Source organism: Mus pahari, chromosome 6 (genome assembly GCF_900095145.1).
Source record: "Mus pahari chromosome 6, PAHARI_EIJ_v1.1, whole genome shotgun sequence".
In the NCBI taxonomy this organism is placed as follows: Eukaryota; Metazoa; Chordata; class Mammalia; order Rodentia; family Muridae; genus Mus; species Mus pahari.
Genome location: NC_034595.1, coordinates 59,829,248 through 59,853,779, shown reverse-complemented (window position 1 = coordinate 59,853,779; position 24,532 = coordinate 59,829,248). Strand labels below are relative to the sequence as shown.

Genomic DNA, 24,532 nt, shown 5'->3' with positions numbered 1-24,532 from the left:
AGAGAGAGAGAGAGAGAGAGAGAGAGAGAGAGAGAGAGAGAGAGCGCTCAAAAAGGCGGGGAATTACCATATGTCTTATTCTCTGTTCTGTTGCAGTGAAGAGACACCATGACCAAGGCAAGTCTTTTAAATCATTTAATTGGGTGCTTGCTTACAGTTTCTGAGGGCTAGCCCATTGTTATTACCATGGTAGGGGGGAGTGTAGTGGCACAGACCGTCGTTACACTGGAGAAGCAGCTAAGAGCTTTACATCCTAATCTGCAGGCAGACAGAGACAGAGACTGGGCCTAGTGTGGGCTTTCGAAAGTTCCAAGCCCACCCCCAGTGACATACGTCCTCCAACAAGGACACACTCCTAATTCTTCTGAATAGTTATCGACTGGGGACTGAGCTTTCAAGCATATGAGCCCGTTGGGGCATCCTTAGTCAAGCCAGCATACCATGGGAAGCACTGAGCACAGCAAAGTTGCTGTATCTATTTTAGTATCAGAGGAACAAAGAAGATAAATGTCCTGTAGCCCCAGCATTTGGGAGGAAGAGGGAAGATCATTGCTGTAAGTTAGAGACCAACAAGCAGACAAAGTAAGCACCAAGCCAGCCTGGGCTACAGAATGAGACCCTACCTCTAAACAAATAAGATACACAACCCGAGACAATTTGTAATGATAAAAGAATAAAAGAATGAATATATATATATATATATATATATATATATACATGTACATATATATGTGTGTATATATTATTTTTTCTTGATAAATTCATTCTTTCATTTTGTCTGTGTGTGTCTGTGTGTGTGTGCGTGTGCATATACTTACACACACAACTTCAAGCTACATGTAGCAGGCCTGGAGTGTAGCCCAAGAGTAAGGTGACCCCTAGATTGTGTGAAACCTTCACATGATTGCCAGGACCCCATACCAAACCAAACAAGAATAACCACAAGGAGAAGAAAGTCAGCCAGTCCCTCCAGAGTGGCTGGAGAGCCATCCCAAGAAATCAGTAAGGACTGGAGAGAGCTCTGTGGTTGAGAATACTGGCTGCTCTTCCAGAAGACCCAGGTTTGGTTCCCAGAACCCAGACATCTTTAGCTCAGTCATCTGTAGCTCTAGTTCCAGGGGATCCAACACTCTGTTCTGGCCTCCACTGACACCAGGCATGCGCGTGGCGCACAGACATAAATGCAAGCAAACCACCAGTACATAAAATAATAAAGATTACAAAGAAAGCCAGCCTAGAGAATGTCTGAACAAGTTAAAAATTATTATGTTTTTTTGACCATAAAAGAATTAAACTAGCTGGATGTGGTGGCAACAAGCCACCTATAATCCCAGACTCAAAAGACCTAGACAGGAGAATCAAACTCAAAGCCAATATGGCCACAGACTAAAACCTCTCTCAAAACCAAGCAATGCTTAGATTATTGGTTGGCAGTTTAGGATGGAGAAAGTCTGTCAGTGAAGCAGCACACTTGACTTGCATGAAGTCCTGGTCCAATCCAAGCAAAGATGTGGCCCTAGAAACTAGCAGCAGTATTTACCTCAGGAGAGCATACGGAGGGATCTGGGGATGAGGGAGATGCTGTGTAGCTAAATGGATATAAACATGCGCTAGAATCTTCTAACCAAACACTGAGGTGAATGCATTAGTTATATGTGTTGTGCCTTGGTATCAAACTGGAATTGGTATCCAACTGGTATCCACTGGTCCATGTGGCTCTAGGTAGATCATTCAGTGTGTGTCCTGCCAAAAAGTGGAACATCACGTTTGTCCTTGTCTCTTCCAGCATTAGTGATCAGAAGGATCCCAGGGATCGAATGGTTCAGGTTGTGAAATGGTACCTCTCGGCCTTCCATGCAGGAAGGAGAGGATCAGTGGCCAAAAAGCCGTACAATCCTATTTTGGGTGAGATCTTTCAGTGTCACTGGACGTTGCCGAATGATACTGAAGAGAACGCAGTGAGTGTCACCCACCCCCTTTCTGTGTGCATGTGTCTGTCTGTAAGTGTGTCTTTATCTCTGTGGATGAGTATGTGCCATAAACGTGTGGTCAGAGGACAGTGCTCAGGAGGCAGTTCTGTGTTGGTCATGGGAGTGGCCTCAGGTCCTCAGACTTGGCATCAGACAACTTTACCAGCTGGGCCTTCGGGTGTCATGACTTTCATACTGTGAAATAAAGATTCACTTTATCAGGACCCAATAAAGATGAAGGCCGTGATCTCAGATGTTCACTGCACAGAGAATATTGTTGGGGAGCGTTTTCTGTAAGCAGTGGGGGGGGTGTGTGTGTGAAAGAGAAGCAGCCTGACTTGGGATGGGCATTAAGTCAGATTGTGACCGCCTTGTATACCATAATGATAAAGATCATTGTAATGATTTTTATAAAAACTAAATTTGGAACCAGAATGCTTAAAGAGTTATTATTCTAGAAAAATCTTCTGTTTCCAGCTACCTTTGCGAGGTAGAATAGATGGGTAAGTAGTGGAGGAGGCAGTGAGAGATGTGTCCTTGTGCCTGTGCCTCAGCAGTTCCTTGACTGGCAAAGCAAGGATAAGCCAGGATGAACTGAGACCGTTGAATGGGCCTTTCAGAGTAAAACTCCAAGATGGCACTTGCTAGAGAAGTCTACTGGAGAGGCATTAGTGCTTGGATGCTTAGGAGGGGGTTGTATCAGAGGGCAGTGAGATGTTTATGTGTCTGTTTATTGGTGCGGGGAGGATGCATGGCAGATGTGGGGGTCAGAAGACAGTGTGGTACTCTCTCTCCATTTTTACATGAGTGTTAGCGATGGATCGGGTTTCCAGTGGCAAGTGTCTACCTGTTGAACCATCTCCCTGGTCTGGGGCTCTGTTAAGAGTTGTTTTGCTGACATAGACCAACAACAAAGAATGTAGACCTATGCAGCTTCTAGGCATAAAAATGGAAATGTCCCCAGTCCATCGGGCCTGACCCATAATAATCTTGTGGAAAATGTGACTCCTATATCCTTATATCCAAGAAACACATTATTATGTAGCCCTTACTGAAAACAGAGGCGCAGTGTTCAGTGCATACAAGGACGGCTGTGCCAGGCCTGGCTTTATAGCCTCCCTCATGTTATGTACATGAAGCTTTCAAGAATCTTAGTGTAGTCAGGAAAACTTCAAATCCCTAACTGGCAGCTGTTAAGTGCTGTAATGGAAATGTGTATGTGTCCAGGAGAGACAAGAGATGCTGCTTATAAGATTCTGCATTGTTGTGTTTTATCTAAAAAGTTTTTAAATTGATGTTACCATTGCTTCCAGGAGCTCGTTTCAGAAGGGCCGGTTCCCTGGGTGTCTAAGAACAGTGTAACATTTGTGGCTGAGCAAGTTTCCCATCATCCGCCCAGTAAGTTACAGGTTCTCTGCAGCCTTTAGTCTTAAACGGTCAGCCAGTGCACGGTAGCCAGGCCAAACGACTTGTCACTTGAGTGCTGTCCTTCCTGTTACCTGAACTGGAGACTAATCACAGAGACTCAGCATCACTGATGCCATAGAATGAAGGGGGTGGGGAACTAACCTTACCCATGGCAACTTGGAGACCAAGTTGTAATTTGTAGTTTTTGCGGTGTATTCCAGACATGGTTGAGAGAATACATATCCTCAACATTTTTGTTCAGTGTACAGTAAGAGTGGAAATTCAGAGCCAGGCAGTAGTGGTGCACAACTTTAATCTCAACACTTGGGAGGCAGAGGCAGGGGGATCTCTGGGAGTTTGAGACCAATGTGATCTACATAGGGAGTGCCAGGACAACCAGAGCTATATAATAGAGACCTTGTCAAGAAAGAAAAAAAGAGCCGGGCGTAGTGGCGCACACCTTTAATCCCAGCACTCGGGAGGCAGAGGCAGGCGGATTTCTGAGTTCGAGGCCAGCCTGGTCTACAAAGTGAGTTCCAGGACAGTCAGGACTACACAGAGAAACCCTGTCTCGAAAAAAACAAAAAACAAAAAAAACAAAAACAACAAAAAGAAAGAAAAAAAGAGTAGAGATATTGGAGGGGCCCATATTGAGGGGAGGGGCACATGAGCAGCCTTGCTGGTCAGGACAGGTGGCCTTTCACATCTTAAACCTGGGGGAGTTGCCATAGCCTCCTGCCCACTGGCTCTCTGCTTGCTTTGGAAGGAGGGTAAAAGCATGCACGCCTGACATGATTTGAAGCTCTTTTCTGTGAGAATGATCTTCTATGGAATGTGAGTGACCAAGAAAACGCTTTCTTTTCAGTTTCAGCCTTTTATGCTGAGTGTTTTAACAAGAAGATACAATTCAATGCTCATATCTGGACTAAATCAAAATTCCTTGGGATGTCAATTGGGGTACACAACATAGGTCAGGGTAAGTGTGTGATAGTGTGGATTCTAACATGTACTGGACACTCAAGGAAAAATGTTCCCTGAAAGTCAGGCTGGGTGTCATAATTACATGTAGACTTAGGAATTTGGAGGGGGGAATGGGTGGGGTATTAACTATGTCACCTAAAGTGCATGGCGCTCCATACCCACCACCAGCTAGCAGGCCACTGCCCTAACAGGCTGCCCTTCCTCCCCAGGCTGTGTCTCGTGTCTGGAGTACGATGAGCACTACATTCTCACGTTCCCCAATGGCTATGGAAGGCAAGTGGATGATTTTCCCATCAGCTGCAGCCGTGGTATTCTTAAGCCATGCCTTTCTTTCCTAACTGCCAGTCTCACCTGAGAACCTTTGATCTTGTAGGTCTATCCTGACAGTGCCCTGGGTGGAATTAGGAGGAGAATGCAATATCAACTGCTCCAAAACGGGTTATAGTGCAAACATCGTCTTCCACACTAAGCCTTTCTATGGGGGCAAGAAGCACAGAATTACTGCAGAGATTTTGTAGGTATTTTGTCTTTCTGCCTCAGTATTCCACTTTTCTGAAGTACTTAACTCTCTTGAACTTCTGTTGGGAACTAACCAACTGAGTGGGTCTCCATCTTAGGTGTCAGTTTCTTCCTAAAATCTCTTGTCAAAAGGAGACCTACATGCTGGGCCCAGAACCCTCAAGGGTGGTAGGTGGGCTCTGCTGCACCATGGACTCCAGCCTTCTTGGCAGGTTGAACCATAAACTCATCCTGATTGTGACCTCCAATAGAGCATCTGCAGATCTTTCACAAAGCCCCTCATTTTTCTGTTCCTTTGCTAAGGAAAAACAGTATCTCATATAGATGGGTATCTGGCAGAACAGGACCTGGGAGGTAGCTGTGTAACAGGAGTTTGTGGACTCAGAAACTGCCAACAAAAGGAGTCTGTCCTGTTAAGCCCCGTGACGTTTTCTCTGCCCTGAAACTGTCCCAAGGAGTAATGCTTGACTGGTTGGTTAATCAGTTTTCCAAAATGATTTAATCTGAATGAGTCAGCTGCCAAATTAAAAAAAGTGGGGGTGGGGGTGAGCAGTGTGGGGACCTGAAGAGAAAAGTTGCTGTTCCATCCAGAGTGGGCCCAGTGCACATTACTCTGCTGCTCTGTACTAGCAGGTGGTCAAAAGGAAGAAGACATGATTAGGCCTGCTCCCTAAAAACGTCTGGAACATATCCTCGAGCTTTGACGTAATTTATAGGAGACAGGTGGATTCTTTTATATGGGACTTGTGTTCAGTACATTGCTAAATCACAGATCCTCTGAAGATCACTGTCCTGAGTGAGGAACGATATGAAAGCCAGGGTCTTACTGTGAAAAGGCCTTTGGCCTTTTGGATCTGCTCAGCTGCTTTTTACCAGACCACACTTGCTTGAGTAGTTTACAGCTTGAGACTAATATAAATTGTTTCTTTTCTGTTTAGTTCTCCAAATGACAAGAAATCCTTCTGCTCAATTGAAGGTGAATGGAATGGTATCATGTATGCAAAATATGCAACAGGGGTAAGAACTATGATTTGTCTTTTGCCTAAGCTGCACTGTATGCAGCCCAGCCTTGGTGCTGGTTCCCTTAAGTCTGGAACTTTAACCAAGAGCAGCTAGCATCTCTTCAGGGTGAGCTTCCTCTCTTTCCCCACTCACTCTCCTACAGTACAGCTAACAAAATGGCCTTTACTTTGTTCTCAAAACAGTTGAGAATCTATTTGGAGCAGTGCTTAGCAAACCTGGTAAATGTTTGGTCCGTTGTCAAGATTTGTAAGATGAAATGTGTCTTAGGGTTGCTATTGCTGTGATTAAACACCATACCCAAAGCAACTTAGGGAAGAAAGGATTTATTTCACTCACACTTCCATGTAACAGTTTGTCATAGAAAGCAGAGAAACTGTAAACTCATACAGGGCGGAACCTGGAGGCAGGAGCTGATGCAGAGGCCATGGAGGGGTGCTACTTACCGGCTTGCTCAGCCTGCTTTCTTAAAGAACCAGGACCACCAGCCCAGGGATGGCTCTACCTACAATGGGCTTGTGTGCCCCACCCCCACCCCCATTAATCACTAAATAAGAAAATGCTCTACAGCTTGATCTGATGTAGGTATTTTCTCAATTGGGGCTCCATCCTCAGGTGACACTAGTCTGTGTCAGAGGACATAAAATTAACAAACACAAAATGCTAGTTTGTGTTTATACACTCAGGTTAATGATTAATAAAATTTGACTGTCCTGCCATGAAGAAACTTGGATTTTATATCTACTCAGTATTTCTATAAAAGCCAGGTAGGTATATGGATTAACAGGGAAAGCTAGTGCATTGGAGTTGAGAGGATTTACAACCCATGAGTATTTCGAGCATGTAGTGAATACACAGTGTGTTGAGTCTCTGTTGAACTGAGCTCAGACCTCAAGAGTTAGGATGGGGCCCTGAACAGAAAAGTTTGCTATGGCATTCAGAACAGGCTGGAATTTGTGTTAAGTCTCCTGAGAAGTTGACTCTGCAGTAAAACTGAACAATAAAGAATCATTCTGTCTCTTGTTGTCTAGGAAAACACTGTCTTTGTAGACACCAAAAAGTTGCCTATAATCAAGAAAAAGGTGAGGAAGTTGGAAGATCAGAGCGAGTATGAGTCCCGCAGGTAAGGAGCTCTGACTAGAGCAGCTGCTGCCTCATGCTTCTTGCTTGCCTAGACGCGGTGCCTGTGGGGCTGGGAGACAGCATTAAAAACCAGTGCCGACTGGACTCCAGTGCCTACGTCCCTTGTCAGTACCCAAATTTAAAAGCTTTGTAACCAAAGGCGAATTTACTGATTTACTCTGTCCCTTTCCCTGCAGTTGAGAATTTATGCCTTTTAAGTCCCTACAGTTGACCTCTTGACCCTTTTGAGATCACATTCTTAATGAAAATTTTCAGATCTCATCAAACCCTTTCAATTTATAGTCAAAGACACTCAAGTCCAAGAAATGGATTGACTCCCTAGAGTGGTATAGAGATCCAGAGAGAGGCAGAGGCAGACACCTAAGCCTTATGAGCTCCTAAGGTGGTAGCTCGTCAGCCGTCCTCATGCGTCCTTTGTTGGCAGCAGGCTCGTGAGAGCCTGCTTCTGTGTTCTTTACTCTGGAACCATCAGCAGCTTAAAGAGGTCTGGGCTCCACTGCAGCACTCAGTGCTGTCAGGTGGCTGCAGGCTTGCATCCTCCAGCTCACGGGCTCCTTCCATCCCTTTATTCTAGCCTTTGGAAGGATGTCACTTTCAATTTAAAAATCAGAGACATTGATGCAGCAACGGAAGCAAAGCACAGACTTGAAGAAAGACAAAGAGCAGAAGCCCGAGAAAGGAAGGAGAAGGAAATTCAGTGGGAGACGAGGGTAAGTTGTGCTTCTGTTCTGCTCCTCTCTGGTTTGAGCAGTGGCTCGTCCATGCCAGTGAAGGATGCAGAAGTGGACCTTGAATTCCCGGGTTCCTGCCTAACAGTAGAATGGGTGTGGCATGGAATGAAGCTGCACGCCTAACCTAACCCTCTCTTCCTTTTGTAGCTCTTTCATGAAGATGGAGAATGCTGGGTTTACGATGAGCCTTTACTGAAGCGACTTGGTGCTGTGAAGCATTAGGCTGACAACCAAGTTCACATCTGGTGACCAGGGCAGTAGGCGTAATTAAGCAACAATCGATCTTCCTTCAGGAGAGCTTGTCACTTCCTTCTTAACGCAGTGGTTCCTATCTCAGGGATACTGGACTTGACGACACAGATGAACAATTAAAGTGGAAACCGCTTCCCTTTTCTCCTCTGTGGCAGTTACAATGTTGACTTCAGGCCTGAGAAAAACTTCAGGTTTCGAAACATGACATCTCTTCCTTTTCCAGATCCCATGCTTTGAAAAGTATTTATAGACAGTTCCAGGTCTCAGCTTCCTGTCCTCTAGTTCTGCTGTTCAGGCATAAAATCTTTATCTCCAGTTCATATAATCTTGAATTTTAGATACACACACATATGTAACAGCTGACAGTTTTTCACAAGTACACCCACCTGTAAACACTGTTTCCTCAGAGTTGTTTAGAAAATTAGTGCAATGTATGAAAATCAAGTGTTAGGAAATTTCATGGTTTCACCTATAACCTTTATTTTAGAATCGAACTATGATTAGATTGTATCTAAACCTGAAGTATAATTATATGCAGTGCTTCTTAAGGCTTCATAAAATAATTTTCCAACCTTTTTAAAAATATGTTTCTTTGTTTTATACCTAACCTTGGAGACCAACCTGGCAGCCTTGTCTGAGACTCCCAGACTCAAGCCCTCCATCTCTGCACATGCAGCTAGTCCTGGAGTGCTTTACTGCCTCACAGGGCTGGAGGACTGCACTTCCCCCACCCCACCCCCAAAAAAGCCACGGCAGATGGCTTGATGTGAAGGGAGATACAGAACTATGTTTATTTTAAAGTACATTAAAAAACAAAACCAGGGCAGTTTGGTGCTAAAACAAATTAATTACATATAGGCACACAAGAACTGGGTTCTCCTCATAGGACACAGGCCAGGAGCCCCCACGTTGCTGACATAAGTGTTTGGGTCACACTTGCCTACTATCTCATTGCCATCCAGTGCAGTAACCCTGGGTTAATGTTGTAGAGGAAAGTAAATCAAATCTTAGGTTGCCATCGAAAAAAATCCAATGGAAGCCCTAACTAAGGCAGTAGTGTAACTCCATGAAATGCACACAGGTCTTTAAATACACGTTGCTTCAGGCCAATGAGACTGCAGTTTATTTGACTATTTTATGGTAGGGGAAGAGGCTGAGTGTTGCTGTGAAGGCCCTGATGTCAGTAATGGGGGTGGTGGACTCTGCCAGGAGAGGAGAGGGCGGCAGGTAGGTCAGCTGCATCCCTTCACGAGAATTTGAATCCTCACCGAAAGGGGCACCATCCTCTTCCAGTTCATACTTCCCATAGCCAACAACCTGAAAGAGGCCAAAGATGCGGGTGAGGAATGGCCAGATGGATGTGAGCAGGACTCCAGACGGTCGGCCATACTCACATGGACGCTGAGCATTTTACTTCCAGGTCCTCTGTGAGCCTTGAACCAGCTGACCAGGTCTGACTTTGAGAAAGACTTCAGTGCTTCAATCTTGATGAGGAAGAGAAGGTGGGAGAGAGCACACAGGTGTGAGAGCATCATCACAGGCAGAAGTCCACCCTCCCATCCCCAGAGCCTAGTTATCTCACTGGGCTTGTCTCAGCCTGCTCCTACCCTTAGTAGCAGACCTCACAACTGTCTATATTAGCAAAGATGTTGCCTGGACAAGAAGACCAAAGTGCCTTTGTGATGGTCGTATTTTAGATTTCAGCAAGAAGTTGCCAGAATACCTAGAGGAACTCCTTAAGAGCATCAGCGCTCTATTCTTTAGCAGAACCTCCTGAGTTCCCTCTGAGTGGAGCTGCTCTGGCTGAGACTGACGCAGGTAGAGGTAGAGGTTAGCATCTTACAGCTACTACCCAGGGAGAGACTACAGTGACTTGGAAAAGGAAAGATTTAAGAAAAAAACAAACCAGGACGCACGGCCCAGATTTTTCCTCCACCGTTTGTATAAAAGTATGATCTAAAGCCTTCTTGGTCTGAGAAACCATTACCTCATGGGCAAGGCGGTCAAAAAGATACTGCTGTGTCACCACTTCATTCCAGTTCCTGTCCACCTCCTCCCCAAGGTGGGTGTCCTCGCACTCTTTCAACTTGATCAGTGCTGTGACCTGTCAAAAACATGTTCAGCCATGACATCACACCAATTCAGAACCAACAGCTTGGGATAGACATACCAGTGTGTGTACACGTGTGATGGGGGTGTTTAGAGGGGCATTGGTTAAATGCACTGGGATGTGAATCCCCTAGCCATTGTGCAAGCATGGTAGTGACTAACTCTGGTATCCTGAAGGCTTACAAAGACGGCAACAGTCACCTGAGTATTGAATGCATCTTCTGTGAGGTTCTCAATCTTCTCCTCAAAGCTGGAAAGAAATTCCTCTATCTTCTTGTCAACAGTTTCAGAGCTGAAACAATTTGGGTAGAAGCCAAAGGAATTCAGCCTCCCTCAGCATAAAGGCTGAAAGTTTTCTACCCTAAGCCAGGAGAGCAAAGAAACTGAGGAAGAACTGTCTCTCTAACCTAGAGCCTCATTTCCTAGTACCCACACGGTGACGCAATGACAGCCAGCTGAGCCATGCCACACTTAAAACTCTGAAGGCCTCCAACCTAGAGCCTCATTTCCTAGTACCCACACAGTGACACTATGACAGCCAGCTGAGCCACGCCACACTTAAAACTCTGAAGGCCTCACACCTCAGTCAGAGGGTCTGTGTGTGGTTTATGTGTGTGTGTTGCTCACATCTGTCTGGTGACCACAGAGTTTAGAGGAAGGCATTGGATTTCTTAGAATTGGAGGTATACACAGTTGTGATCTGCCAAGTAGGTGACAGAGATCTAACCCTAGGCCTCTATAAGAACAGGTACTCCTAATTACTGAGTCATCTAGTTGTTTTGAGGCTTAAGACAGTCATGTAGCCTGAGCTGGCCTTGGCTCCCTCCCTCATCCTCTTGACTGCATCCCAACCGCTGGGATTACAAGATAATGCTCTCATGCCTGGCTTTATGTGATACTGGGAATCCAAGCCAGGGCTTTGTGCATTCAGTGAGGAGCTACATGATCATCAGTCCAACATCCTTTTTCACTAGTTTCCCTGATCAAATATTGGTAATCCCTGCAGAGTAAGTAGCCTGTAAGATTTGAGCCATGCCCTATGGGACCAGTAAAGCCTCCGATTAATTCTAGGTGGGCTGTCCATTATCCACCCACCCTTACAACTGCACAAAGGAAACCATGGTGGGTTACAGTTGTACAGGATTCAGGGAAGCACCTGTAGTACCCCACCCCTACCCCCACTGTCTAGAAGAACAAGGGTGAACCCATTTACTCTCTTACTTGTATTTGGTTGCCTGAGTCCCAACAGTTACAGAAAATCCTAGAATCCCAGATGTGTTCCTACAGGTCGGGTAGACATGGTACCTAAAGCCAGACAGAGAAGTTACAGGAGTTTATGTAGTGACCTGGTTCCTGTCCAGAGAGGCACTGAACATGGGAGTGAAGGGCTTCTGGTTTTTTGGAAGTCCCAAATGGAACATAAGCTTGTGTGCAGCTGCTTTCCACAGGCTGAAGTGGAGGTACCACCTGTTGCTGAACTGGGAACAGGCTAACTTCTGGCTCATACAGAAGTCTGAACAAAGTGAAAACATCATCCTCCAACACACACACTGCAGAAGTGCTGACACAGGCCCTGTGAGGTACGGGAGGGCCAACGGAGACTGGCAAGCCGCCTGCACAGGGAGCCCCAGCTCTCAGTGTTCTTGCCAGCACTTACCCAAGGGTCTGCTTGGTGCGAAGGAAGTCAAAGCAGGGCTCTTCCATGTGCATCTGTAATTCACCATACTTTCCATCAGCCCAAAGCTCAGAACAGAAACCTTAATATTTTTACCACAAAGTGTTCTATATACTCCCAAAATCCAGCCTCCCATATAAGCCTTTCTCCTAAAAGTCCAGGACCCTGACTGCTCATATTGGATGAGAATAAATAGCTACCTGACCTTCCAATTAGAAGTTTCTGACTACCACAGGTCCACACCCCTCAGGCATGATGCTTGGCCTCATGGTAGATCAAGAACTCCTGAACCCCACCTCGGTACTTACCACAAGCAGCTCCATAAGAGTATATTCTCTCAGGCTCCTTGTACCTGACTGTAGGGAAAATGTGATGAGACAAGCAATGACTTCCAGGGTTTACCCATCTTGGCCACTACTTTCTTGGGTTTCATGCCCTATCTTCTTGCCCCCACATTCCTGTTTATTATCTACCTTCCCAGAAGCTGGAGAACCTGAAAGTAGGAATTCTGTTGGAACACCTGTATTATTGGCACTAGTGTAGACTTCTAGATAGACATGGGTGACGCCAACAATCCCTAACTTAAAGCTCCTGCCTACAAGGCTCAGGATACATTGTAAAATCAAAAACCTGTAGTTCAAGGCCCTAAGGAGGACAGCAAGAAATGGTCAGTAATTGTGGAGGCTCTGAATCTGTTTCTTAAACACATAGGTACAAACCAAGTACTTGCTTCTCTGACAGAGTACAGAGGAAGAGGACAGAACATGCACCTCCTAGCACCTCGACTAACAAGCATCTAGTCGTCCTCTTTCCCTTTAAGAGGGCTACCACATAACCAGCCAAGTGTCTTCTACGGAGGCAAACAGTTTCCGAAAGGAAGGAGTTTGTATGAAATGACCGTGGCATCATTTGGTGATGAATTTGTTCAGAGAAAGACAGGACTGGGAGAGGAGAAGGGCTGGGCAGACAGCTCAGATGGTCAAGTGCCTGCCTTACAAGCGCAAGGAGCCGAGTTTAATCCCAGAAGCCATATTTAAGAAATGCTGGGGTTGCTGCTGGATTTAATTCCCAGCACCCAAATGGTAGCTCACAAACACCTGTAATGCCAGTTTCAAGGGTCTAGCACCCTTTTCTAGCCTCTGCAGGTACCAGGCATACATGTGGTATACAGACATACATGCAGACAAAACACTAATAAAAATAAAGGTTTTTTTAAAAAAAAATTTGGTATAGTGTCTCGTACTTGTAACCCTTGGGCTCACTGCCCACCAGTCTTGTCTCAATTTTGTTGTTATTGTTGTTGTTGTTACATAAAAAGGATGGAGTGGGGACGGATGGAACTGAAGAATGATACTGAAGGTTGACTTTTGACTTCCACAGACAGACAGACAGACAGACAGACACACACACACACACACACACACACACACACACACAATAAAGGGGAGAGGGGTGGTACTCAGACCCAACAGCAACACAATAAAAAGTCAAAAAGAGTAAACAAAGTCATGTTATCCAAAGGCTAGACCACCGAGTGGACAGGACAGGTTTAGAGAGGATGTTCACAAATTAGAAGTGAGTTGGATCAACCAAAGACTAAAGCAGGCTCTGAGCTGATTGAGGGCTGCTGAAAAACACTTATTTACAGACCTCCTCCTCCTCTACTGTGGAAAGAACACACAGATCTGAGTCCCAAAGAATAAAGAACTCTGCCTTGGATTTATCATCCCACTAACAGCAGGTGATAATGTTTCTTATCTGGAAGTCATTCTGGTGGCTCTACACTGATTCCTTAGCTAGGTTTACTTTCATTTCTTTCCAAGTTGTCCTTTAACAAATCTTACTGCCTGGGCTCAGTTAGGGGAATACATAGAAATTTCCATCTCACTTTAGTGTGTGAGGCAAGCTCACCTGGTAGTACACAGTGACTTCAGAGTTGGCATCCCCTTTATTCAGAGCTCTGACTTTGCATAGGTGGTGGCCGCTCGGCAGCTCCACCACCTGGAACTGCACAGGCATCTCCCACTCCAGGGGCACGAAGTTCAGCTTGCTGCAGAACAGTCAGCGTGAGGCAGAGGCAGACCTTGTGCTCTCCCCAACCCCAACTGATGAACTCGGGCCTCAGCTCCCTGGGAAGGTCTGAAATAAGCTCAGTAACAATTAGCTGAGCTACAGCTTAATGCTTCTTTCTGGGAAGGGCACGTAAACCTCAAAGAGAAAATCCAAACAAATACTTACTCAACAACATATTTCAGGAAATCCATCGACTCCTAAAAGATAAAAAGAGAAGCAAATACATACCTCAGAACTTGGCATTGCAATTCTCTAATTCCTTGCAGCACTAAGAAAGAGAGTCTGTCACCTAAATGCTGGACCAGCATTTATCAGGCCAGTTCTGTTTATCAGATAGGACTCAAGCTGCCCCTCTGCCTAGCATGCTCAGTTTTTAAGTTTCCCATTAGTTTAACTAGGCCATGCTATGGACAGGGTTATATTTTGGAAGTCTAGGCCAGCTGACACAGCCTGGATAGAGTAAGAGAACAGCACTGGGACTTCCTACATCCCTTCTGTTCTGCAAATAAGATAATGAGTGAAGGTAAGCTCAACTCTGGAGTAATTTCTTCTGTGGCTATTTCACTACGTCCTCAGTCCAAAGTCCCGTCTGGCCCTCACACTGGGTCTGACACAGCTTGCTAGTCCTACTTTTCTTGATATTGAGACTCTGAAGGTCTTTCTGTTGGTAGAACAGAAACCAAGACTGGTTTTGTAATTCTATTCTCCCCAGAAAGAAAGGGGAGAACAAAGACAAGAGTGACCATTTTTATATTCTAACCAAAGGCCAAGCCAGCAGAGATCCCCCTTTCCCTCCACCCCTTACCCAGTCACCCAGGGTCTGGATGTCTTCTTCCTGGCTGTCTAAGCACTTCTTTTCATTTATCACATTACTTTTCATATAACACAGCTTATCATTTTGCCAGTTTTTAAAGTGTACAAAAAATTTAAAGTATAAAAATCACACTTGTGAGACTTAGTTTAAAAAAAATTCCATCTTGTAAAATCAGAACAATATACTCATTAAACAACTTTCTTCTTTCTCCCTTCCACTGGCCCCCGGAAACTACCCTTCTTCTATTTCTGTCACTCTTTCTTCTTTAGATAACTCAAAAACCAGTGGAACCACACCTCATTTCTTAGCTTGGCCAAGCTTGGCATACAGGGGCTGGCTGTGCATGTATGTACTTTATATCTCTCCTGTTTTAATCTCTACATTACAGTTTCCACATATGCTCTTAAGAAAATTTAATCAAAACCAAATTAATAACAAACCCATCACTCAATTGTAAACAGTCTTCTTCAGAGGCGAGCAGCCCAGCATTAGGTTGGCCTCTCCTACCAGCTGCCAGTGCTGACCCACCAAAACATTTAGGGAAGAGGAATATAATTTCAGACCGAAAAGCACAGACAGGCCCGCCTATCTATCTTAAGAACACCCACTCACCGTGCTGGTGACATTCCCTTGGACCAGGCCCTCAACAAAGAGTTGGGATTTAAAATCCTTGACAAAGTTTAGCAGAGAATCAAGGGAAAGGCCATCCATCAAAGCTCGGTACTTGTCAATCATAGACCAGCGGGAATATTCCAGAATTAAAAGCCGCACATCTCTGTACAAAGGATATTAAAAAAAAAAAAAATGTTGCAAGCATGTATCTTAAAAATTTTACATCAAGATGATATAGAAGTGTTTCCAAAGACAGATGATTCCCACCCTAACTTAAGATGAAGAAAATCACCATAACAGCCAAAACAGGAATAAGAACTGCATGCAATGCCGGGCGTGGTGGCGCACGCCTTTAATCCCAGTACTCGGGAGGCAGAGGCAGGCGGATTTCTGAGTTCGAGGCCAGCCTGGTCTACAAAGTGAGTTCCAGGACAGCCAGGGCTACACAGAGAAACCCTGTCTTGAACCCCCACCCCCCAAAAAAAGAACTGCATGCAGAGTTTCAGATGGGCTTATTCACCAGTACAACACACCTTCCTGTCTCAGATATAGAGTGAAATATTCCACATAAATTGCTAAGTGAGTCAAATTTACCTAATTGTCCACAAATTTTAAATTATTGCTATTTTTGTTAGAAGTTTCACTAATTTGTATTACTAGAAGCTAAGTCTCTAGTGTCTATAATTATAGTGACTTACTTTATAAGTCTGGGTAATGGCCCTAGTTCATTGTCAGACTGACCTCACTGTCCATCTCCAAACCACCTTCCTAGTAGCTCTGGATTTCTAGAGTTCCTAGTGTCTGTAATTCAGTTTCTTTGTCATTTATAAAACAAAAGCAGGGTCCGTGTCTAAGGTCAGGCTGTTTGACGACCATTTAAAGACACCCAACAAGGAAATCATGAAGGGGCTTAAAGCCACATGGAAAATAAAAGGCTATGTCTACTCACAGGAGCCTTTCTGCCCTTCCCAGGATACTCTCTACAGGCTGATGACGAGTGCCCCGAGGGCATCTTTGTCTGATTCAGATACCTGTGCCCATGTAAGCTGCGATTAACCCCAGGCTCCATGTCACAGATGCTTAATGCCCCGCTCCCTCTGTGCTCTTCTGAACCTTAGCTAAGTTCTCAGCAGGGAAGGCTGAGGCACTGGCCCGTGAACATTACTTCAGCAATGCATACAGCTCCTCCTCAGTGCCCTCCAAACACAGAGCATCCTGTGCACCTACTTGGCCAGCGTCTCGGGCTTGATGAGGATGTTGAAGTAGGTCTTCTTCAGTTGCTCAGTTATCATGGTAAAGACAGCAGGTGTGGAACTGAACTCAGTCAGGTAGTCAATAATGAGCTGAAAGAGCAGCTAAAAGGAAAATGCACTTTAAGCAACAAAGTATGAAAATATACTAAACATGAGGGAGGAAATGCTTTCCTCAGTCAGTACCAGGGAGGGGACAGGCACTGCAGAGGACCCACAGCAAGAGCTCAGGACTCAACCCCTAGAGGCCAAACCACGAAGCTGCTCAAAGTTGAAGCAATGTGTCTTCAGTTTTCATCATTTTCCTTAAAAACTCTCTACATGTGCCTTTAACTGGAAGGGTATTATATCTGCACATAAATTTTGAAAGCAGTAATAAATGTTTAATTGTCTTATCCAAGTCAGGCATTGTGGGACATTGTGCTTTTAATTCCAGCACTCAGGAGAAAAAGGTAGGCAGATCTCTGAGTTGAAGGCCAGTTTGTCTACACAGTGGTCTGCGTAGTGAGTTCCAGGCCACCCAGAGCTACACAGTGGAACCCTAACTTAAAAAAAAAAGTCTTAACCCAAAATGTGAAGCTTTTTCATTTTCTTTAGCTAAAACTTAAACTCTTCCCTATTTCTAGGTACTGTATTGTTTTTTTTCCCAACATGTAACTCAAACACTTGTTTCTAGCCATTTCTGGAGGGTAATACCTGCTTCAAAGGGGAAAAGGCCACTGGATCAACCACCAATTAAGTCACTGGCCTCCTAACACTCACCAACCCTGCCATTCAGTAACTTAGCCAAGGTGCATTATTTAGTCTACAATGTCATTATATTTAATTTTCAATTTGTTTTAGAAAGCTTGCATCTATACTCTGTAAATCAGCTTTTAGCTTTCTATAAATATATTCCGTATTATGTTTAAGTATTAAGGTGAGGTAAACCTCAAAATGAAGAGCATCAATTTTCTAAGGTTTGTAATTTTAAACAGTTTTCTAAACTTACTTCCCAAACAACATCTATCGTGTTCTGGGATTTAATCTATTTGAATCTTGACGCTCCATTTGAAAGTCAATACCTCCACAGGGCAGACAGAGGCAAAGGTCTAAAGGGAAGACATACACTCTTCAGAGTTACTCTGCCAGCACAGGGTTGGATTCTGCCAGGTTCTTTCCTGTGGAATTTTTTAAATATGAACCCAGTTCAGTTCCAAAAATAGTAATATCCTTCCTTAAATTTGCTATTGCTCTTTTGTGAACAATAGCCTCAAACCACGCCTATGCTGGCATGAGCGTCAGAGAGACAGCAAATGGAAGCAAGATATACCTAAAACACAACACAGGCTGTTTGTTTTCTATGCACTGCCAGTAATCACACATGCATGTAAACACACACACACACACACACACACACACACACACACACACACTCTGCTGGGAGCCTGTCTGGCACCAGTTCTCTCTGGAAAGCACCAATGAGGGCAGCACTGTGATCTTCAGGGGGAAAACTAAATTTTGCCAGGGCTAAAATGTTGCTTATTTTGTAATATTTCTTTCTTAACCCTTTGCTATTCTGAGGTCAGAAACCACTGGCTTCCTGCTGTGGGGGATTCAGTAAACATGTGATTCCTCTGGGTCTTTGTTCTTTTCTCTCAGCTAGAGAGGCTTGGAGTTTGTTAGCTCCTTTAGAGCCAGGAAAAGAATGTCATACAAGAAGAAAGAAAATCTTTTGCATAGGCAATATGCATAGACACATAGACACATAGACACACAGACACACACACACTGGTAGAGGCTGATTACCTGTCTCAACCCCACAAAGTGTTCATACATAAATATACACATGTATGTACAAACAGACATATACACACATACATTTGATGGGTGGGTGGGGCAGAGCCCCAGATGCCATACTTTATTCCTTCTCTCTAGCTTTTTTATACCTTCTTAGACAAAAGTTCTTTATAAAATTACCTCAAATAAATTGTTACACAAAAGGGGAGTTACAGAAGGATGTTGATATTTAGTTCAAAGCAGTGTTTCATTGTAAGTGCAAAGTCACAGTTTCACAGAGCCTTGCTTTATCATAGCCCACCTGAGGCTTCATCCTGGGATCTGATCAATGTTTTTCCTTGATCACAAATTTGTCCTATGCCTAGTTTTCTTTTTAGTGTAATTGTGACTTTAGTGAATTCTTTATTATGCAGCCTTTACTTACAATTCTATGAGGAGTGAGCACATTCTATTCTATTCTAATTTAATCTTTCTGGCAAAACAGCTAAAAGCATCTCTTAAAACTTTCTTCCTAAAATTATTTGAATGAAATAAAGAATTCTATAAAATCATTAATTCATCTAAACAGCATTCATTCACAAAAGTTCATCTTTATGTTGATCTGTAGGAAATCTGCCCAATAGGGTGGACAGATGCCCAGGAATCATTAGGGTATGTAACAGTGACAGGGAAGGCACATCAGCTGCAAGAAGCAAGCCTGAGATGAAGTGTCTTGGGACCTTGCCTCTCAGAGCTCACCCATCTCAGGCCATGTAAAAAAAGAGCAGGTCACCTCCAGATGACTCCTGACAACACACACACACACTTCCTAGGGATGGGGAGATGGCTCAGTCAGTAAAGTGTTTGCCACAAAAGCATGAGGACCTAAGTGCCACCCTAGCAGCCATGTCAAAATAAGCCGGGCGCCCAGAGACAGGAGGATCCTTAGAGCTTAGAGTCATTAAGGCCCCGATTCAGGGATAGGCCTGTTCTAGTCTGCTTCTCTGCTGCTGTGATAGAACACACCACAATCTATCACTGAGGGAAGCCAGGGCAGGAACCTTATGTATGTTCAAAGTTAGAACAGCTGTCATATACAAAGGAATCATGATACTGCCCGCCCATCAAGAAGCCCTTCTATCAGAGCACTGCATACGGACTTCTGCATAGTGCTTTGGGACAGCAGAGATAAGCACGAGATTTCAAAGCTCCTTCATACTTACAGGTAGTTTGTGGTTGAATCCTTTCACTCGAATAATTAACCCATGTTCTCCAGCTACCAGTTTATACTCCAGCTGTGCCACATCAGCTTCATAGGCTGGTTCAGCAAGGTTGTGTGTAAGAATATTCACGAAGATGTCAAAGAGGACAACACTGGAAAGTACAGAATGTAACTAACATCATTAATTGGCAGGAAAGACAAGAAAAAGCCGCCTTGTTTCTATCAGACTACAAAACTTCACCTTTAGTGAGGTGCTAATTCTCTCCTCCACGATGTCCAGGCATGATGTCGGAAAGTAACTGTAGCTTACTCAGGACTCAGCCTCACAGGGACAGCACAGGACCACCCACAGTAGGCTTCCTAATCTCCCTGTCACATACCCATAGAAATGACAACGTGCAAGCACACACGAGGGAATGAAGCAACATGAGAAGCATCCAGCCCCAGCCAGCCAGCAAGCCTAGCTACCTACTGGGCGTATAGCTACCTAACGGGCGTCGGCTTCCAGACATATCTACTTCAACTATGAGAAAGGTGAAAGGACAATACATTTTGGAGTATGGATAGTAGTGATGCTTATCATGAAAGCTGGGTTTTATGGTTAAGAAGCAAAGAAAAAGAAATGCACTAATACTTTCTGAGCCTTTCTTATAACTCACTTTTTGGGCCCCCTGCTCTTCCACAGTGCAGTTACCTACATAAATACATGAATAATTTGTAAAGAACAAGGTATAATTAAAAGTCTGGAAGTTGGGTTTGGAGAGACTTTGGCTCAGTAAGTTCAACCGCCGGCATCCCCAGCAGGCAGTTCATATCTGCTTATAATCTCAGCTCAAGGGGGTGCAATGTCCTCTTCCAGACTGTTCCAGAACCTGTGCCCACATGCACCACCTCCCCTGACCCTAACGCTACCTACTCCCAGATGCATACAAGCACATATAATTTAAAATACAATAAATCTTAAAACACTGAAGGTCTTTGAGTGCTAGATAGCAGAAACTCAGCCAGTCCTCTCTGCAGACAAGGAGCCAGCCTGTGAGGGCTAGACCCTGGTTCCCAGTGAGGGCTGAACGTCAAGGCCTTTCCTAGTCCAGTAACAGCCATCTGCTTACAAGTTTTCCTAATCTGTTTAGACCACAAAAAATATACAAACAGCTAGCATAGCTCAAGTGCTGAACTAGAAAATCACCAACTGCTTTCCAATAACGAGAAAAACGTCAGCTCGTGCTGGCCCAAGGAAGCACTTCCCAGAAGAGTCTGCCTCTACAGCACTCATCACTTCTTACCACGGCTGCTGCTTCAGCTCCAACTAACCAGACCCACAAATTCAAAATATCACACAGGAGGCCCAGTAGCGTGTTTGCTTCTCTTGGGAACTTCACGAGCTAGGCGTATCCTCTGCATCACTCTCAGCGTTATCCCCCCAAGGACCCAGGACAGATCACCAAGCTTTGAACACTAAGTGGCTTCTCTAGCCCAAAGTTCGAAAGTTCTTCCAGAATCCTCCTGGAAACAGGGTCCAGTCTGTCACAGCAATACTCCACTCCTGGCACCAGCTTCTTAGTTAGGGTCATCACTGCTATGATAAACATTGTGACCAAAAGCAGCTTGGGAAGGAAAGGGTTTATTCTCTCACACTTCCACATCCATCATCAAAGGAAGCCAGGATAGGAACTCAAACGGAGCAGGAACCTGGATGCAGAGGCCATGGAGAAGTGCTGCATACTGGCTTGCTTCTTAGGGTCTGCTCAGCCTGTTTTCTTAGAGCATGAAGGACCAACAGCCCACAGGTGGCACCACTGACATCAACTGGCAATCAGGAAAATGCACCACAGGCTTTCCCACAGGCCAGTCTGGTGGGGGCATTTTCACAATTGAGGTTCCCTCTTCTATAAAAGAATTCTAGCTTGTGGCAAACTGACATACATAAAACTAGCCCACAGTCAATCATTTTCCTCTCTCTCTCCTCTCTCTCCTCTCTCCTCTCTCCTCTCTACTCTTCTCTCTCTCTCTCTCTCTCTCTCTCTCTCTCTCTCTCTCTCTCTCTCTCTCGGAGGAAGAAAACGAACAAACAAGAACCAAACACTCACTTTGCTGCAGATTTCTGTATCAAAGGTGAGATCAGATGAAATCGTATATATGCTGAAAGAAAAAGACCATGGATAAAATATAAAAGGCCAGAGGCCTCAAATATCTTAACACCTACTATTTTCTTTTAATGTGGCTTTTAAGTTCAAAATAAACTACTAGTCCCTAAAGCCTCATTACATATCTATTCCCTTTTATCCCTTCGTTATTTTTATTCTTAACGATTTTAAAGGGTGTTTCTCACCATTCCAATAAAGTATCATAGAAGGCATACTTTAATCTACAGGAACATCAGACACAAAAAGGTCTATGAATAACCATATTTATCATTAACAAAATAATATTTATAAAAGACAGGCAAAAATATTTATAGAAGTTTACATGTTAGGAACATTAATCAATCAAGCAACTCAATGTCCATGGAAAGGTGGAATGAAAGCCTTTTTCTAGAGACACTGAATAAATGGCAATAACTATTTTTAAATCTTATGATTCAGTCAAGAAAATCTGTGAGGCTACAGCCCCAAATCCCAAAGCCTGGGAGACTGAGGCACAGGCTTGCCATGTGTAGACTGGCCTGGGTCACGCATTCCGTGACGTTCTAGAGAGAGGGAGAGAAGGAGAAAGGGAGGCTTTGGTTAGGTTCAGACCATGATGCCGAGAACGACATGGTTTGGCCGTCACCTAAAGTAGAAGGAATTTAGAGGGTGCGTTTACCTCACCCACACTAGACATGCTTTATACTAAAAGCAAAAGGCAGAGAGAAGCAGTGGGGGAAGATTTCCCTTTACAGTTCTAGATTAGGCTTCCTGTCGAATCTAGGAATGATTCTCCTCATATCTTATTCCATTTTTAAAAATAATGTAGTGTCTTTCATCTCAGCACTCAGGAGGCAGAAGCAGGCGGATTTCTGAGTTCAAGGCCAGCCTGGTCTACAAAGTGAGTTCCAGGACAGCCAGGGCTACACAGAGAAACCCTGTAAGTTTGTGAAATACCTGGTTCTAATTTCATTTATCTTAAAGGAAAAATCTTTAAAAATAGCTTCTTTCTAGAATTGGATTTTTTAGTTCTGTGTGTGTGTGTGTGTGTGTGTGTGTGTGTGTGTTCAGGTCAGAGGACAATTCTTCTGTGAAAGTCAGAGGACAATTCCTAGAAGTTGGTTCCCGCCTCCTACGATGCAGGCCCAAAGCCAGGGCATCAGGCTTGGTATCAAGTGCCTTTAGCTGCTGGGCCAGCTCACCAGCCCAGAGCTGACGTCCTACTTTCTGGAAGGCAGACTGTCTGTAGACACTCCTATAAGCACAGGAGCGCACTGCTAGCCTATAACTGTGGGGCTTCAGAGGGAGAGGGGCAGGCGACAGAGACAGAGGCCGCCACAGAAGAGAAAGATTTCCCTACTCCATCTCACCTTTGGGGATTTTGAATTTGTTGTCTTTCTTATACCACAGGCAGCCTTGCGGGGTATTCACAATTTTAGCAGGGTATTCAGTTTCAGGGCAATCAAAAGCCTTCAACGTAAAGTCCGTGGCTAACAATAAGAACAAGAGTGATCATTTTTTTTCGAATACAATGTACACATGACCTTAAGATAGATGAAAACTAAAACTCTCATTCCCAATAGCAGATGCTTATCCCTGTATACCCAGCCTCCCTCTCTCCCCAAGTAACGGTTAATTAGGGGGGAGGCCTTTGGGTCTGGACACTCGTATAACTCAATGAATGAATACATTCTTCAAGAAGAATAATCTTTTGCCAAGTTTAAGTTCTGCTTTTGCCAAATAGTTCTGCTCAAATACCACCTACTTGGTTATTTCAAATTACTGTCAAACTGTTTAATTAGCATGTAGATAAAAGATAGTTAATTTATGGGCTAGAAAGATGGCTCATAAGAGCACTGGCTGCAGCTGGGCGTGGTGGCGCACGCCTTTAATCCCAGCACTTGGGAGGCAGAGGCAGGCGGATTTCTGAGTTCGAGGCCAGCCTGGTCAACAAAGTGAGTTCCAGGACAGCCAGGGCTACACACAGAAATCCTGTCTCAAAACAAAACAAAACAAAACAAAAACAAAAACAAAAACAAACAAAAAGAAGAGCACTGGCTGCTCTTCTGAGGACCTGGGTTCAATTCCTAGTAACCACATGGCAGATTATAGATTAATTATCTTTTAAAAAAGAGACAGTTAATTTAAAGAAAGGGGAGAATAAAAGATGGGGCTGGAGAGATGGTTGTGAGTTACCATTGGTCTGAAAGAACAAGCTGTTACTCTTAGCCATCTCTGCAGCCCCATCAGTACTTTTGAATAAACATATTATGTGCATCTTTCACATGTACAGACACACACAGTGATTCCTATTTTACTGACCGATGTACTTGTTTTCAGCTGGAAGATGAAGGTCTGGATTTAAGTCAAAATTACTCTTCCACAGTTCAGTCCAAGAGTTTTCAATATCTGTGGAGGGGAAAAACAGACAGAGCCAACAAATACAACATTCAGAATTCTCTTAACAAACCAGCCATCAACTGCCCTCACTACTCAATGTCTCCTCAGCCATTGCTATGCAATCTAGAAACTCACCAGTCACAGCAGGGCCAGGCCAGCCATCATCTGAGACAGGGATGGCAATGCAGAGACAATCTTTCTCCCTGCACTTCCCTCCCTCTTCACTCCTGGAGATCAAGTCTCATTACACAGCCTGCACTGCCCTCTGGGGAGTTGCCCAGTCTTCCTGCCTTGTTTTCTGGGTGCTGAGATTATAAGCATGTGTCACCACATCCGACCAGAGCCAGGTGACACATATACTTAGTGAAATCTGACAAAGTGAGTTCCAGGACAGCCAGGGCTGTCACAAAGGCCTGCCTTCCTTTCTCTCCTCTCCTCTCCTCTCCTCTCCTCTCCTCTCCTCTCCTCTC

At 44.4% G+C, this 24,532-nt stretch overlaps 2 protein-coding genes across 9 annotated transcripts in view; one reads left to right on the top strand and one right to left on the bottom strand.

Annotated features, from left to right (window-relative positions):
• Window positions 1-8,606, top strand: part of Osbpl9 (oxysterol binding protein like 9) — a 145,911-nt gene extending 137,305 nt beyond the window's left edge. For 4 of the 7 annotated variants that reach the window (XM_021199760.1, XM_021199761.1, XM_029539611.1 and 1 more), the window contains 9 exons: window positions 1,787-1,958; window positions 3,284-3,368; window positions 4,243-4,353; window positions 4,568-4,631; window positions 4,732-4,872; window positions 5,816-5,894; window positions 6,929-7,020; window positions 7,615-7,750; window positions 7,919-8,287. In XM_021199760.1, coding sequence (XP_021055419.1) covers window positions 1,787-1,958; window positions 3,284-3,368; window positions 4,243-4,353; window positions 4,568-4,631; window positions 4,732-4,872; window positions 5,816-5,894; window positions 6,929-7,020; window positions 7,615-7,750; window positions 7,919-7,993 — 955 coding nt within the window. In that variant the 3' untranslated portion in view covers window positions 7,994-8,287. Of the gene's footprint in view, window positions 1-1,786; window positions 1,959-3,283; window positions 3,369-4,242; window positions 4,354-4,567; window positions 4,632-4,731; window positions 4,873-5,815; window positions 5,895-6,928; window positions 7,021-7,614; window positions 7,751-7,918 lie in introns of all 7 variants that reach the window. The other 3 variants (XM_021199762.1, XM_021199766.1, XM_021199767.1) reach the window with 2 other exon arrangements.
• The window catches only part of Nrdc (nardilysin convertase), a 60,981-nt gene continuing 44,927 nt past the window's right edge, over window positions 8,479-24,532 (bottom strand). The window contains exons 19-33 of one of the 2 annotated variants that reach the window (XM_021199757.2): window positions 23,985-24,071; window positions 23,033-23,152; window positions 21,627-21,678; window positions 19,538-19,688; window positions 16,534-16,661; window positions 15,307-15,469; window positions 14,046-14,077; window positions 13,719-13,857; window positions 12,116-12,163; window positions 11,790-11,842; window positions 11,354-11,437; window positions 10,334-10,424; window positions 10,011-10,127; window positions 9,418-9,507; window positions 8,479-9,340 (exon numbers count right to left, since the gene is read on the bottom strand). In XM_021199757.2, coding sequence (XP_021055416.1) covers window positions 9,146-9,340; window positions 9,418-9,507; window positions 10,011-10,127; window positions 10,334-10,424; window positions 11,354-11,437; window positions 11,790-11,842; window positions 12,116-12,163; window positions 13,719-13,857; window positions 14,046-14,077; window positions 15,307-15,469; window positions 16,534-16,661; window positions 19,538-19,688; window positions 21,627-21,678; window positions 23,033-23,152; window positions 23,985-24,071 — 1,550 coding nt within the window. In that variant the 3' untranslated portion in view covers window positions 8,479-9,145. The remainder of the gene's footprint in view (window positions 9,341-9,417; window positions 9,508-10,010; window positions 10,128-10,333; window positions 10,425-11,353; window positions 11,438-11,789; window positions 11,843-12,115; window positions 12,164-13,718; window positions 13,858-14,045; window positions 14,078-15,306; window positions 15,470-16,533; window positions 16,662-19,537; window positions 19,689-21,626; window positions 21,679-23,032; window positions 23,153-23,984; window positions 24,072-24,532) is intronic. The other variant, XM_021199758.2, reaches the window with a different exon arrangement.